Source organism: Sorex araneus, chromosome 2 (genome assembly GCF_027595985.1).
Source record: "Sorex araneus isolate mSorAra2 chromosome 2, mSorAra2.pri, whole genome shotgun sequence".
In the NCBI taxonomy this organism is placed as follows: Eukaryota; Metazoa; Chordata; class Mammalia; order Eulipotyphla; family Soricidae; genus Sorex; species Sorex araneus.
The window spans coordinates 154,777,039-154,791,230 of NC_073303.1; the positions used below are offsets into that span (position 1 = coordinate 154,777,039).

General features: G+C 33.1%; 1 protein-coding gene across 1 annotated transcript in view; it reads left to right on the forward strand.

Annotated features, from left to right (window-relative positions):
• The window catches only part of CBLB (Cbl proto-oncogene B), a 214,526-nt gene that overhangs the window by 129,805 nt on the left and 70,529 nt on the right, over positions 1-14,192 (forward strand). Inside the window, exons 7-9 of the mRNA XM_004606734.2 lie at positions 2,115-2,252; positions 4,862-4,949; positions 7,628-7,759. Coding sequence (XP_004606791.1) covers positions 2,115-2,252; positions 4,862-4,949; positions 7,628-7,759 — 358 coding nt within the window. The remainder of the gene's footprint in view (positions 1-2,114; positions 2,253-4,861; positions 4,950-7,627; positions 7,760-14,192) is intronic.

Sequence of the window (14,192 nt, forward strand, 5' to 3'; positions counted from 1 at the left end):
TTTATATATCCCACCAACAGTGAATACCTTTTCCTCTGTATAACCACAACTAAGTTTTTCCCTGATCTTTTGGATGGGCCATTCTCATTTGTGTGAGGTGCTGCCTCATTTTTGTCATGATTTATATCTTCTTTAAAGTGATAATGACCTTTTTTTTATTCATGTGTTTGTTGGTTGTTATATGTATCTTAAAAAGCATATCTTGTTCCACTTTTTCCCAAAATTTTTGATAGGGGAAAGGATACAAATTTATCACAGAAATTATTTAGGAAATTGGACCAGAGCAATAGTATAGAGCCAGGAGTTAGCCCTGAGCACCCTCAAATTGTAACTCCCAAACAAAACAACAACACAAAGAAGTTATTTGGGAAATAATCTTCTCTAGTTCTGTGACTATAATAAGAAAACTTTTTATGTTCACTTACTGAAAATTGTCAAAATTACTGCAATTTTGGGAACTAAAACCAGATCTCATCACTGTTGGAACAGTTGTCTAAATAAAATTAGTGCCCCCTAAAGGGAATTTTTTCCCTTCTAAACTGGCCCTGATACACTTTATTCCATTTTAGCTTAAGACTAAACAGATAATCTGTAGTAAATATATCAAGTGTGATGGGATATTTAAAATGTGTTTAAGAAGACACAGTGAATAAATAAATAAATTTGAGAAATAAGTGCTTTGCATAATATCAGTATTTAGTCATTTATCTTGGAAAGTACTTCATATATTCGAGCAAATCGATGAACAATGGAATGACAGTGCTACAGTGCTACAGTGTAAAGAAAATATTTGGGCCAATTCCAAGGACATTTGGTTTCCTCAGTTTGTGCTTTTAGTTGGGGGTCCAATATACAGTCATAATTCTGTTTGGAATTATTTTGTCTGTTTCTGATTACAAATGCCTACAGTTGACAGGCTGAAATTCTATTTTAAGGTCCTCTAAAAGAACATGTTTTAAAATTTGTTAAAGATCCTTTCTAAAGGTTATATAACCAATAGGAAGTTCTGAATATTTAAATACACAATTTTCTTTGAAGACAATCAAATTGCTGTATTAAAATTTCATTAATTAAATTCAATGTCTATTTAGCCAGTATATGTGTAAATCATCTCATACTTGTATTATACTTTGTTCATGAATAACTAATAAATATTAAGAGGTATATATTCTGACACACACATAGAACTCTGCTAGGGTATTTACATAGTAGAATAAGTTGACCTTAAATGATATTTGAAGTTCTAAAAGGATTATAAAAGACTTTGACTGTTATCATAGAGACATTTAGAGTAATATACTTAGAGAAAAATGATTAAATATATGGATTATGAGATTAACAAATAAAACATAACTATAAAGTCAAGTTGCTACTCTTTTGGCATGGATTTTAAGATATTTTGCGTTTATTTGATTCACAGTTTTAAAACTGTTTTGACTCTATAAAACATTGAACTTGACAGGTTTAGATGGCAGATATGAACTTCCAAATTTGTTTGCTCCTTATTCAGTTCTTTTTATCTTTTATAAAAGATGAATGGCTTGAGTCATTGAAAAAGTATTTTTAAGCAAGTTATTAACTATTAAAAGAGTAAGACCTTATAATTAAAAACTTACAAAGTAGGACAGGGATATAGCTCAACAGTAGAGCAGGAACCTTGCCATATATGAGGACCTAGATTCAATCCCTGATATCCCAAACCCTGCCCCACCCTCCATAAAAACACAAGGATTTACAAAATAATATATTGAATTGCACAGTTGATGTCATGAAATGTCAATTTCTTTCTGGGGTAAGAAAATTAATTTTACATTTACTTGTTTCCTTTCAATAGTGATTTGTGTCCTAACCATTTGATACCACTTTCTTACACAGCATTCTCCTGATGATGGCAGTAAGTCAGTCACTTGATAGTTTTAAATTTCAGGTATTTTCTCATATAACTCAAGAAAATTGTTGAGTAAAATTATAAATGTTCCTTTCATCGTGAATAAACATGGGCTTTGGACACTGAAGCATGCGCGTGCACACACACACACAGTGAACATTATAGTGGTTTAATAGTTAGCTTACAGTTTGAATGTAATTAAACATAACATTCTTCTGTTTTACAGCTACATTTTCCGGTTAAGCTGCACTAGATTGGGACAGTGGGCCATTGGCTATGTGACAGGGGATGGCAATATCTTGCAGACCATACCACATAATAAGCCCTTATTTCAAGCCCTGATTGATGGCAGCAGAGAAGGATTGTGAGTATAAGAAATGTGGAAATCAGGATTCCTATTATTCACAAATTAAAAGTGAGAATGTTTTGAAATGAAGAATATGGGTCTTGACTGATCTGAAAAAAGTATGCATAGGTATATGTTTGTGTATTTTTATAAATTACAGAACTAAAAATGGAACTAAGGGAAACCCTTTAGATTGTTTTCATTTGGTTTTGGTGTACACTTTATAAAATAGCAATTTTAAGTAACAGGAGCGAGCAGACGTCATTGGGCTACACTAGCACGTGACAGGGATGAATGGAGACATTACTGGCTCCCGCTCGAGCAAATCGATAAATAATGGGATAAGTGATTATGTAACCTAATTATTTGAATTTAGTGATATATCATAGCAAATAATATCCAAAATTAAATTACAGTACTTCGTTGTTTTCCAGGGAAAGCATGAACTTAAAGGTTGTTTTAAAATACAAGTGGAAGAGTTATGTTATATTTAAAAAATTATTCTTTGGGGCTGAAGAGATAATGCAGGGGTAAGGCATGGCTGGCCCAAGGTTCAATGTTCCACATAACTTATGTTCCTCCAAGTCCCGCCAGGAGTGATTCTGGAGTTCAGAGTCAGGAATAAGTTCTGAACACAGCCAGGTGTATTTCAAAAAGGCAGAAAAGAAACAATCCTTAAAGTAATTGACTTCTTTTGCTTCTTCTAGCCTTCAAATTGCCTCTTCTTTGTTGTTGTTCGCCCCCCTTCCCACACCCTGTTGTTGACTTGGTGCCAGATTTGCTTTGAAGGATATTTTAATTCTTTCATTCTTTTCTTACCCTTCCCTTAATGTATTCTTTTCTCTTTTTTTCACACTAACTTCAAAATTATATGTCTCAGTTAATGTCTCAGTTCTGTTATCTTAAACTGTCTCTGTTTTTAAATACTTAAAATCATTTATTTTGTATTTTAAACATTTAAAATTCTTTTGTATTTTAGACTTTAATAGTAACCTTTCCTTCTGTTCATAAAGTTTAAACATCTGATAGTTTAAACTCTCATAGTAGGTCTGTTTACTTCTCATTTTAGTCAGATAATAGTCCCTTTGAACTTTCACTGTATTTTCATGTTGCTTCATCAAGCTTTTTCTTTTCCTCCCTTGCCTTTGAGTCTCTTAAACACGAGAGTCCCAACCTTCATATTGGATGGAAGTGATTTTTGTTTTCTCTTATAATTAAAACACATAAGACTATATGATCTAGGTATCCACACATGATCAACTGTTCTCACCTAATAGACCTGTATTGAATGACTTAGATTATAAAGAATACTTTAATAGCTACCTAGACTCATTTCCCTTATGTGCATTACCAGCAGCACTTTAGTGTGCTGAAGAAAATGATTCTTTAGGAGGTGGGTGTTCAGGGTATTTGGGGCCACACTTCACTGTGCTTAGGGCTTACTCCTGGCTCTGGGCTCAGAAGCATCCTGGCTGTGTCAGAGAATCATATACAGTACATGGCTGGAATTAAACCAGGGTTCAGGGTTGTGTGCTAGACTAAGTTTAGTTGTGTGTATGTGTGTATATATATTTTATATATATATCATATATTAATTAAATAGAATCTTCTCCAACTATTGCATCATTTTTAAATCTTATCTTTGATTTCTGAATTCTTAGGATGTCTACGTTTTTCAAATATGAGGAACAAAGGCTCTATAATTTCTATGTGACCATTTTAAAGTAGAGGAACAAAGCTACTTACAGACGTTTGCTTAGCAGGCCTCATTTGTGGACTGATTCCACTTTCTGATGACCTCCAAGTCATTTCATAGGCAGACACAGTCAGTTTCTTTTCTTAAATCTTAAAAGAGGAAAAAAATCTTCACTGATCTTTCCCCTTGCCGTATGGGAACTGTTTGTCTTCCAATTATTGTTTGTTTGTTTTGCTGGGTGAGTTAAAACATTTTCTAACATGTTTATATGCTTCCATTTAAGGAAAAACATTTTTCCTCAGACAGTAGTTTTATCCTTTAAAACATCCACCAGTCTTATCTCCTGCTTACCCTGTCTTACCCTTGCTTTCTCTCTTGCTCACTTGTTTGCTCCCATCCTTTTACTTATTCTTTTCTTCTCTTCCTTACTTTCTATGTAGGATAAAGTAAAAGATGAAATATTTTATAAAATTAGTTGTTTATTAATGAAAACTATTTCTATATTTTGTCCTAATAATAGCCAATATACCTACTATTATTATATAAACATGGGCAGAATAGATTATTTCTATAAGCACTGTAGCACTGTAGCACTGTCATCTCGTTATTCATCCATTTGCTCGATTGGGCACCAGTAATTCTCCGATATCAAATTTGCCATGAATTATTTATTATTGGCATATCGAATTATTCCTTGAGGATAGAATACTCTTGGTAGCTTACCAGAGTCTCTGAGAGGGATGGAGGAATCAAATCCTGGTCAGCCACATCAAGGCAAATGCCCTACCCACTGTGCTATTGCTCCAGTCCATATAAGTTCCATGAAAAGGAACACCAAATGTTTAAGTACAAAAGAATATAATGAAATAACATTAAAATTCAACTAAAGCTTGTATTCTTATAGTAAATGAAGTTTCTGTTTACAATTCAGCTATCTTTATCCTGATGGGAGAAGCTATAATCCAGATTTAACAGGGTTATGTGAACCAACACCCCATGATCACATAAAAGTTACACAGGTAAGGATACATTCTAGAAATATAATTATTATGTATTTATAAGTCCTTTAAAATTAAGATTCTTTAGTTGTAAATATAATTATACCGCTATTTAATTTAAGATTGCTCTTAAAATTCTGAGTATTTGAAAAGAAATTTCATTACTTTTTACTTTTGGATAAAAATTCTGATTAATTTTTGCTTCTGATAAAATATTGACATTTATGTGTAGATATAGATAAGTTATAAATAATTTACTATATAAAAAGAGCCTTGGAACAGAAAACGAAGTTTAGCTATATGAATTAGCTTTTAAAATCTAAGAGTAACTGAAACATACTGAAAATAATATTCTGACAAAATCTATTGCTTTACAAGCTTGCTGATAATGAGTGATAGGAAAACTGGTAATGTTTTGTGGAGGATGATACTTAGTAATTAGCAAAATTAAATAAAATATCTCTGACTCCTCAACCCATATAGAGAGATAGGTACATAGAATATTCTTTTTAGCATTTTTGTTATAAAATTAAAAAATTGTAAAAGACAAAAAATGCTCAATTATGTCAAAAGAATGCTTATTTGCATCCTATTGTAAAGCCATTAACAAGATCTAAGCAGCCCCATATATTCACTTGGGAATGTCTGTAATTGCCATTATAAAACTCAATTATGTGATGTTTTATTATGTAAGTAATTTAAATTCAACTTTTATAAATAAGAAATTTCTATATATAATGACCTGAATGTACTTTTAAAAAAAGACATAGTAAACCAGGATTGGATAGATATTATAGGAAGTATGATACTTGCCTTGTATGCTGACACAGTGGGTACTACCCTAGTTTATATACCCTGTATCACTTAAGCTCTAACTAGCTGCATGAGAATTTATCCCTGAGAAAATAAATAAACAGTGTCAGGAGTAAGCCCAGAGTACAACCAGCTGTGGCCCTCAAAACAAGAAAAAAAGCAAAAATACCTTAAAACAGTTTTTAACTAACAAAGGGAATAGGTTGTTGAAGCACTGAAATGCAAAAGTACAAATGGGGAGCTTAAATATTACATTTCACACACAGTATCTTGTTTTAAAATACTTTATAATACGATTATCTTTTATTCATGTAGGATAAACAATTACAGATATTGGAAAATCTGGATATTTTAAAATTTCATTTATCTCTAACTCTGACTCCAGATTTTTTTCTAAGCATTGAATGACACATGCTGTTGACACATATTTGTGGTCGTTCAATTTAACTGGGTTTATATTATGTAACCATTCTGTATTCTCTAATGTACTGACAGGACAGTTCCTTTTTAATAATGTAGTTGTTTAAAAGTAAATCTTAAAAAATATTGTCTCTCATAAATAATTAATGCAGCACCTTGGTTTCATTGAGTTCCCTATCTACAGTTCTAGCTTGCTGTAATTTTCATAATTGTAATTTGGTCATTGTTATGTTTTAACCAATATACTTAGCTATTATTTCCGGGACATCACTGATTCATATTTATTTTTTATTATATTAGTTTTGTTAGGTATTTTTCTCCTAGTTAAAATTATATATATATACTCATATTCAGATATCATAATCAAATTTATTTGCAAATGTGTATATGGTCATGTATCTTCTTATGTGTGTGTGCATAAAATGTTGTAAACTCATTCAATAGGTTAAGGACCATTTATTTAATGGTTTTATATTTGTGAATGTGTATATGCTCACATGTACATATATACACATATGTATTCACATACATATACATTACATTGTAAACTCTTTTAGTAAGGTAAATATCATTTATTTCAACTACCGCAGCCAGGTGCATTGTACTTACTTAACAAAACTATTGTCATATTTGAAAAAATCTTTTTCTCATTCTTTTTATTATATGACTATTAAATAATTTATTAAGTATTTGCTTTATAATTACCATTGTCTTCATCTTCATAGTATTTCCAGTAATTTAAAAGTATAGTGCTACTATACTAAAATAGTTTACCAAGAAAATGTAGATAATAATATTTAATAAAACATTTTTGCCCGTTAAGTGACTAATTTTCTTGATAGCATTAGGTTGGGAGTTTGCAGTTTTCTGATATTAGAATATTTAGGAAAACAATTTAAACTAATTGAGCATCAGTTATTTTTGAGAATTCAGCCTAACTTATTTTTCTGTGGAGATTACATAAAATTGTAAATGTGGATGGACCAGGATACCTGGCATGTAGAAAGGGATAATGCTATCTCCCTTTTGGAGATTCTAAAGATATGTGACAAATAAAATTTAACGTTTATCCAGAATCACTTTCTTTCTTATTTTGATCATAAAATTAAGTGAATAGGTGGCATTTATTTAAAAAATAAATAATTTGCTTTGTCATTTTCAAACCTGAAATTTTGACATTTGCATTGGATCATTGGAATAAGTGTTTTCCTAAAGTAACTATAAAACATGGAAATACTTAAACACACTATGAAGGCTTATACAACCGCTGATTAAAAACTCAAGTCTGTTTGAAAAATGATTTTATATATAGGCCAAATTCTAGTTAACCAATTTAATGTAACAGAATCTTGACAAGACCATATGTGAAATACTTACTGTAAATAATTATAATTGAGAAAAGTTCATGTTAAGAGTTGATACCAAAATATATATTAATATCACCCTTTTTCTCTCCAAAATTACAGGAACAATATGAATTATATTGTGAAATGGGCTCCACATTTCAGCTTTGTAAAATTTGTGCTGAGAATGACAAAGATGTCAAGATTGAGCCTTGTGGACATTTGATGTGCACCTCTTGCCTAACAGCATGGCAGGTATATCAGCAACATGAACCTCTTCCCAATCGGCTCTATAAAAAGTTCTCTTTTCAGTTATCTTTGTTTAAATTGGAAATTAATAGTCACCAGGCTATGTTGGAAAAATCTCATGTGATTGAATTTTTTTAGTATAACTTTTCTTTGTATATTGAGTTTCTGTTGCATGAAAATGTGAATTTTAATTAGTAGTTCTACTTTCCTAACCCCATTGATTTAGAATGTCTCATCAATAATTTTCAACTAACCATAGTTATGGAATCTGTAGAAAAGATTCTATTTATAGAAAATCAGAATCTGAAGCAAAGCAAATCCTAGTCAATAAAATTGATATTTTAACTAGCTCTCTTTTCTCTGGCAGAGGATTCACTTTATTGAATATATATCTATGGTGGCTCTCTAAAATGAAGTAGGAGAATTAGGAAAAGTTTCCCAAATAGTTTCCACAGAAACTGCCAATAAAATTTTCATTTTATAGGCACAAACTCTAATACAAACTGCTTTCTCCTTTGTCAGCTGCCAGTGAATATAAGCTCATTTGACATTTTGGAATAAGATATAGAAAATAATTGGTTTTCCCAAGGAATTTCTCGAAAACATGTATTTATGCATATATGTGTGTATAGGTATAAATATACATATTACATATATGACTAAAAAACTGTTTTTAAATTAATCTTTTGAGAGTTCCAGCTTCAAATACTTAGAAGATCTATGAACCATTTTAATCAATTAATGTTTTAGCTACTACTTAACACTGTCAGCATTGATGTCCCATAGTCTTTACTTTAATGAGCACTTCATGGTTAAAGGAAGTGTCAACTTTTAAAGATTCATACTTTTCAATAACTGACTTCTTCGTTACAGATTGATTTCATACTGTGTAGCTTCCTGTCAATCAACAGACCTCTTTGATGCCATTTATATTTTTTGAGCACAATCTTTAATGTTCAGGGATTCCTGGCAGTTATCTAGAAACTATATGTGGGGCCAGGGACCAAGCCCAGGTGAGCCTCCTGCAAGGCAAGAACCTCACCTACTGTTCTGTCTTTCCAGCCATGTTTTGATAACTGTAATATTGTGTGAAGGTATTATCATTTAAGAATTTGGGGGCTGGAGTGATAGCACAGCAGGTAGGGCATTTGCCTTGCACGCAGCCGACTCCGGTTCGATTCCCAGCATCCCCTATGGTCCCCTGAGCATGGCCAGGGGTAATTCCTGAGTGCAGAGCCAGGAGTGACCCCTGAGCATCACTGGGTGTGACCCAAAAAGCAAAAAAAAAGGAATTCATTTATTTTACTGCACAGTGCCTTACAGTTTCATAAAAACAGGTATTAAAAACAGTCAATCATATGCTCAATAAGGTTCAATGATACCCTACTGAACAGGAGACATATTTGAACAAAATTAATCAGATAATTGCTGGTATCCAAGATATATATAATTCTTAAACCTCAATGACAAAAATAGCCAGTAATCCCTTCACTTTCCAATGAAGAAATTATGACAGTCACTAGACATATGAAAAAGTGTACAGGGCCAGAAGTAGTACAGGGATTAAGGTGAATTCCTAGATCCTGGCTAGATCCCTAGCATTACCTGTTCGATGGAGGCCTCAGAGCACCACCTAGAGTATCTCTGTTGACTGCCTAGACCTCCAGGGTGGCCCAGCACCAGAGGGCCTGCGCACTGTAGCATTTTTAGACCATTGCATTGAAGCACCAAGAATTATCAGGAGAAACCTCCAGGCCTCCTGAGTACTCTAAATAAATTAAATAATGAAACAGTAAATAAATTTACTAAAACAGTAAATAAACAAACCTTTATTTACTGTTAGTAGGAATGTCATCTGGTTCAGCCTCTGTTGGAAAATGGTATAGAGAACTTCATTTTAAAACAGCGACTTTTGGGGCCGGAGCAATAGCACAGCGGGTAGGGCGTTTGCCTTGCACGCGGCCCACCCGGATTTGATCCCTGGCATCCCATATGGTCCCCCAAGCACTGCCAGAAGTAATTCCTGAGTGCAAAGCCAGGAGTAACCCCTGAGCATCACTGGGTGTGACCCAAAAAGCAAAACAATAAAAAATAAAAAAAATAATAAAACAGCGACTTTTTTTTTAAGAACTTAAAAAATAGGACTTGCATAGGTATGACTCAGTGATTCTACATCTTGGAAACTATCCCATAATACAGTAATTAATTTGAAAAAATATATATGCAACCTTCATTCACAGCAGCACTAGGTATGGTAACCAGAATAGGGAACAACCCAAGTGTTCAGAAACAACCCAGTATCCAAACACAGATGAATAAAGAACTTGTGGTATAGACAGTACAGTTGATGAAATAATGTATTGTACTGCAACTTGAATGGAAATGGGAAGCATCTTGTTAAGTGAAATAAATCAGAAGAACAAATCCCAGATGAGCTAACTCTCTGTGTTATATAGTGAAACAAAACAAGGGAATAGAAGGTATGGAAAGACGAAAAACCCTTGGTCTTGAATCACAACACTGAGATTACCAAGTTGTGGAGGGAGCGATGGAGAGAAGGAAGAAAAAGACGAGAAGTGACCCCAAGATCAGTGTGTGAATTTTGGTCTTTTCACTTTGATGGTGAGGAAGATGCAGTAACTTCAACCTTAACATTCTTGAATCCATGTTATCTCAACTACAATAGAAAGAAGAAAAATGGGGGAAAATAGTTAAAACTTAGTTGACAAACTTTAAATAAGCTAAAAACTTCATTATAGCTTGAGTGATCTGCTCGTTATAATGAAAATAAGGAACACTTATACATTGTTCAAACATTGTTATCTCAGCCTCTAAGGTGAAATATATGGCAGTAAGTCCACAAATACGAGTCCGCATGGTTCTACACATCTCTCTCAAAGTTTCCTTATTCAGAACAGTACAGCTTTAGAGTACTTTTTTTTTAGTTGAACACCAGTGCTTTTCTTTTATATGCTTTTTTTAAATTAAAAGATGTTAGTTTTTAAAAATATATTTTTTGTAATGTGTCTTTCAGATCCCAACATGCTAAATTCCAGTTGCTTAGAAACTTTTCACTTGACTCAAGCCAATCACGTATAATAAAATTCAGATTTATTGGAGAAAGTCTGCGTTGCAAGAATAAAGCATAGAGTTCAGTTGGCAGTAAAAGAGATGGTGGTGGGTTATGATCCAGTCAGGAAAGGGTTGGGAGGCCATTGTGTAAAGCTATGATGGAATCCAGAACATTTCTATGGACCTACAGTCCGGAAAAAAATCTACAGAGCAGCTACTGGGAACTAGAGGTGGCTATAGAGTCCTCATGGCATTGAGCCTGATAAATCTCAGATGGACAGAATTAAGCTTATCTGTTTTTAACACTTCAGAGGTGTATTGTCAAAGTTACCTGTTACTGTATGGGATTGAAGGCTTGATCTTATGACATACACAGTCTTTACCTACTGTCTTTGTCTCCTGTATTTGTTGGGTGTCCAACAAACTTACTAAATTTTGGGTGTCCAAAGTAATTTATTAAAAAAAAGTTACTTTCACTTTCAGTTAGTCACTCCCTCCAGTTCTACCAGTGCTCAGGCAAGATCATTCTAATGCTAATGCAATATTTTTGCAATAATTTGTGACCTTATTTCCCCTAACTTCTCTGATAGAAGCAGACATTGACAGTTTGTGTTCTTCATTCTCCAACAAAGTAAGCCCATTTATTTATGCAATTTTTTGTTGGTCAACTTCTAATACCAGGAACTATACAATTTTTTGAGCAAAACAAATTTTTAAAACCTGCCGTACACAGTTCCTATTAATCCCATAAAGTGAAAAAGCATAGATATCTGAAACTTTTATAGAAGGGCATGGCATTCACAGTTTTTTGAAATGAATATAGTTGTCCTTCATCCCCAATTATGGATGCAAACATCTTGTTACTTGCTGCTAACTAAAAGTTAGCATGCTGACATGAAAGAATTTTAGAGGCTTCACATCTGCCAGGATGCACACTAATAAATCTGTCAGGTCTATAGGAATATTATATCCTGACCATAAAACATCATGCGTTCAGGCAGTGTGCGATTTTAGCAAGTTTTCTTCACTGACTTTTCCTTCCTTTTGATTCCCTACTTTGTTTTAATTGAAATTCACTGGAGATGTAAATTTTATGTAATTAGCAGAAACCCTAAGTTTTCAGCTTGGTAACAATGTCAGTTAGTTGTTACAGACTGAGAATGGTTATTTCTTAATTGCTATCATAATGGCCCATTAGTCATGCCTCCTAGAGGTGTCGCTTATTTTTTTTTTTTTGCTTCAGAAACATCTGTGTTATTTAATAAATGGAATAGGCAATTGAGAATACTAAATAGGTGAGTAATCACCTCTCTAGAGGCATCCTTGGAAGCAATATCACTCTGGGCGCAGCATTACCATTCTGCCCATCAAATCAAATGCAGAGTTTTTCTTTCACTTCCTGCTATTGCACAAATACTAAAAAAACTTCCCCTTCTTTCCTCCTCCCCCACCCTCTCTCAACTCCTCCATGTCTTTCTTTTTTGCTCTAGCCTGTTTTGTAGTGGAGATGCTGTGGAGTTAACACTTAGCTTTCATATATAAAGATTTGTTTCATTTCATTTTTACTAGATTTTTTTTAAGTTTTACATTAAAAAAATGGCATAGAATTGTTCTTCAAAGCAAAATTAGATATGCATATGTCAGATACCCTACCTTGCTTTGAGGTACTGCAAGAACGTTAAAATTAAACTTCAATTAAAAGCAAAATTATTATTTTCTCTTGCATATTTAGAAAATTAGAGGAGATACATTGTAAACATTCACAGGGGTAACTCACAAAAATGTCAAGAGATGATAACCAATAAGCTCTGATATCCAAATGACATGGATTAGAGAGATTATTGATGCCCAGTGTTTAGAGAGCATATTGGGGATAAGCCTTGTCAATGTCTAAGATAGATGACATACAGTTCCAAATGATCACATTTAAGGTACCAAGAAATAATCTTTATTAAGATCTTCTTTTAAAAGCAACTAACTTTCGAGTCTCTGACATCCGTTAAATTTTGTAAGCTAAGTACTACAAGTAGAAAAATTATATTTAGCTTCTAGGTTATTAGAAATTAAGCTTCCTTGCTTTGACCATGGTGTATCTTTTAGAAACATAGTAGAGTTGAATTTTCTTTTTCTCTTTGGGAGCAATTGGGGGGTTTAGTGGGCTTGTCCAAAATTGTTACAAGGATGTCATGAACTATAGCGATGACAGGAGGAATGACAAGGGAGAGATATAAATGAGAAAATAACATCTGGTAGGGCAAATGCTTGCCTTTGCATCCAGTGATGGCAATGAGTGTCAGCTCACTGTCACTCTGTGCAGAATGATAGCAGATATTGGCATGTTGCAAACATTTTTGGCTCTCACAGCACTTTAATAGCGGTTCTAAATTTTGCCTCCATCAAATCAGATGTTTTCCGAATGCAAATTCACAGGCTCTTTTTGTGTTAAAATTTTAAGTTGAGTTCTAGCAATAAATATTTTAAAAGAAAGCTCTTATTCTGAAAAAACTTACCCCAAGAAATACTTTAATTCAAGGATAAGTTTTATGTTTTCCTATTAAAATTTCAAAGTTTTCAATTACTGTGATCAGAACATTCATCATTATAGTTTTTAAACATGCAATTTTAACCATTTTTCCATTTTTCAGGGATCCATAGCAAGAAGCTATTTTCGAACTTTATATTTTTATGAATTCTTAATTGTTTTAAACTAAGATACAGTTATTTACAATGTTGCCCATAGTTGAGTTTTCCCATCCCACCACCAGTATCCACTTACCTGCACTGGAGTTTCCACTTAATTTTAACCTAGGCTATGAATCTGAGATAGAAGAATTACAGTATCATAATTCTTCGGCATCTTGTACTGATACACAGTGATAAAAATATTGCATTTCTGAAATACACTTTCTGGATATAATTTCCTACTTCGTACTGCTTATCTAATTTTCATCAAGTCCAGTTTATTTGTATATACATGAATGTGTATATTTTCCCAACTTTTCTATTAGTTAAATGTGGATAATTTTATCTACCATATCACACTGAGTTAATGTGTAGCTTATGTTTTCAATAGTGTCTTGAAATTCATTTTTATTGTTCCTCCTATAGTGATTGAGAGAGCCACAATGCTATTTGTCCCATATTCTTTGGATTCTGATAATTATGCAATATTTAAGTTATATCCTTTTTTATAATAGATTACCTCTAGAGATGCTCAGTGCTTCCTCTGTAGCTCATAGCCCACCAGGACTATACCCAACAGTGCTGAAAAACTATATGGTACCAGAAAATAGGATTCAGGACTTTGAACATGCTAGTGCTCTGCCACTTCTGGCCCCTTTATCCATTGTCTTATTTATTTTGCTAA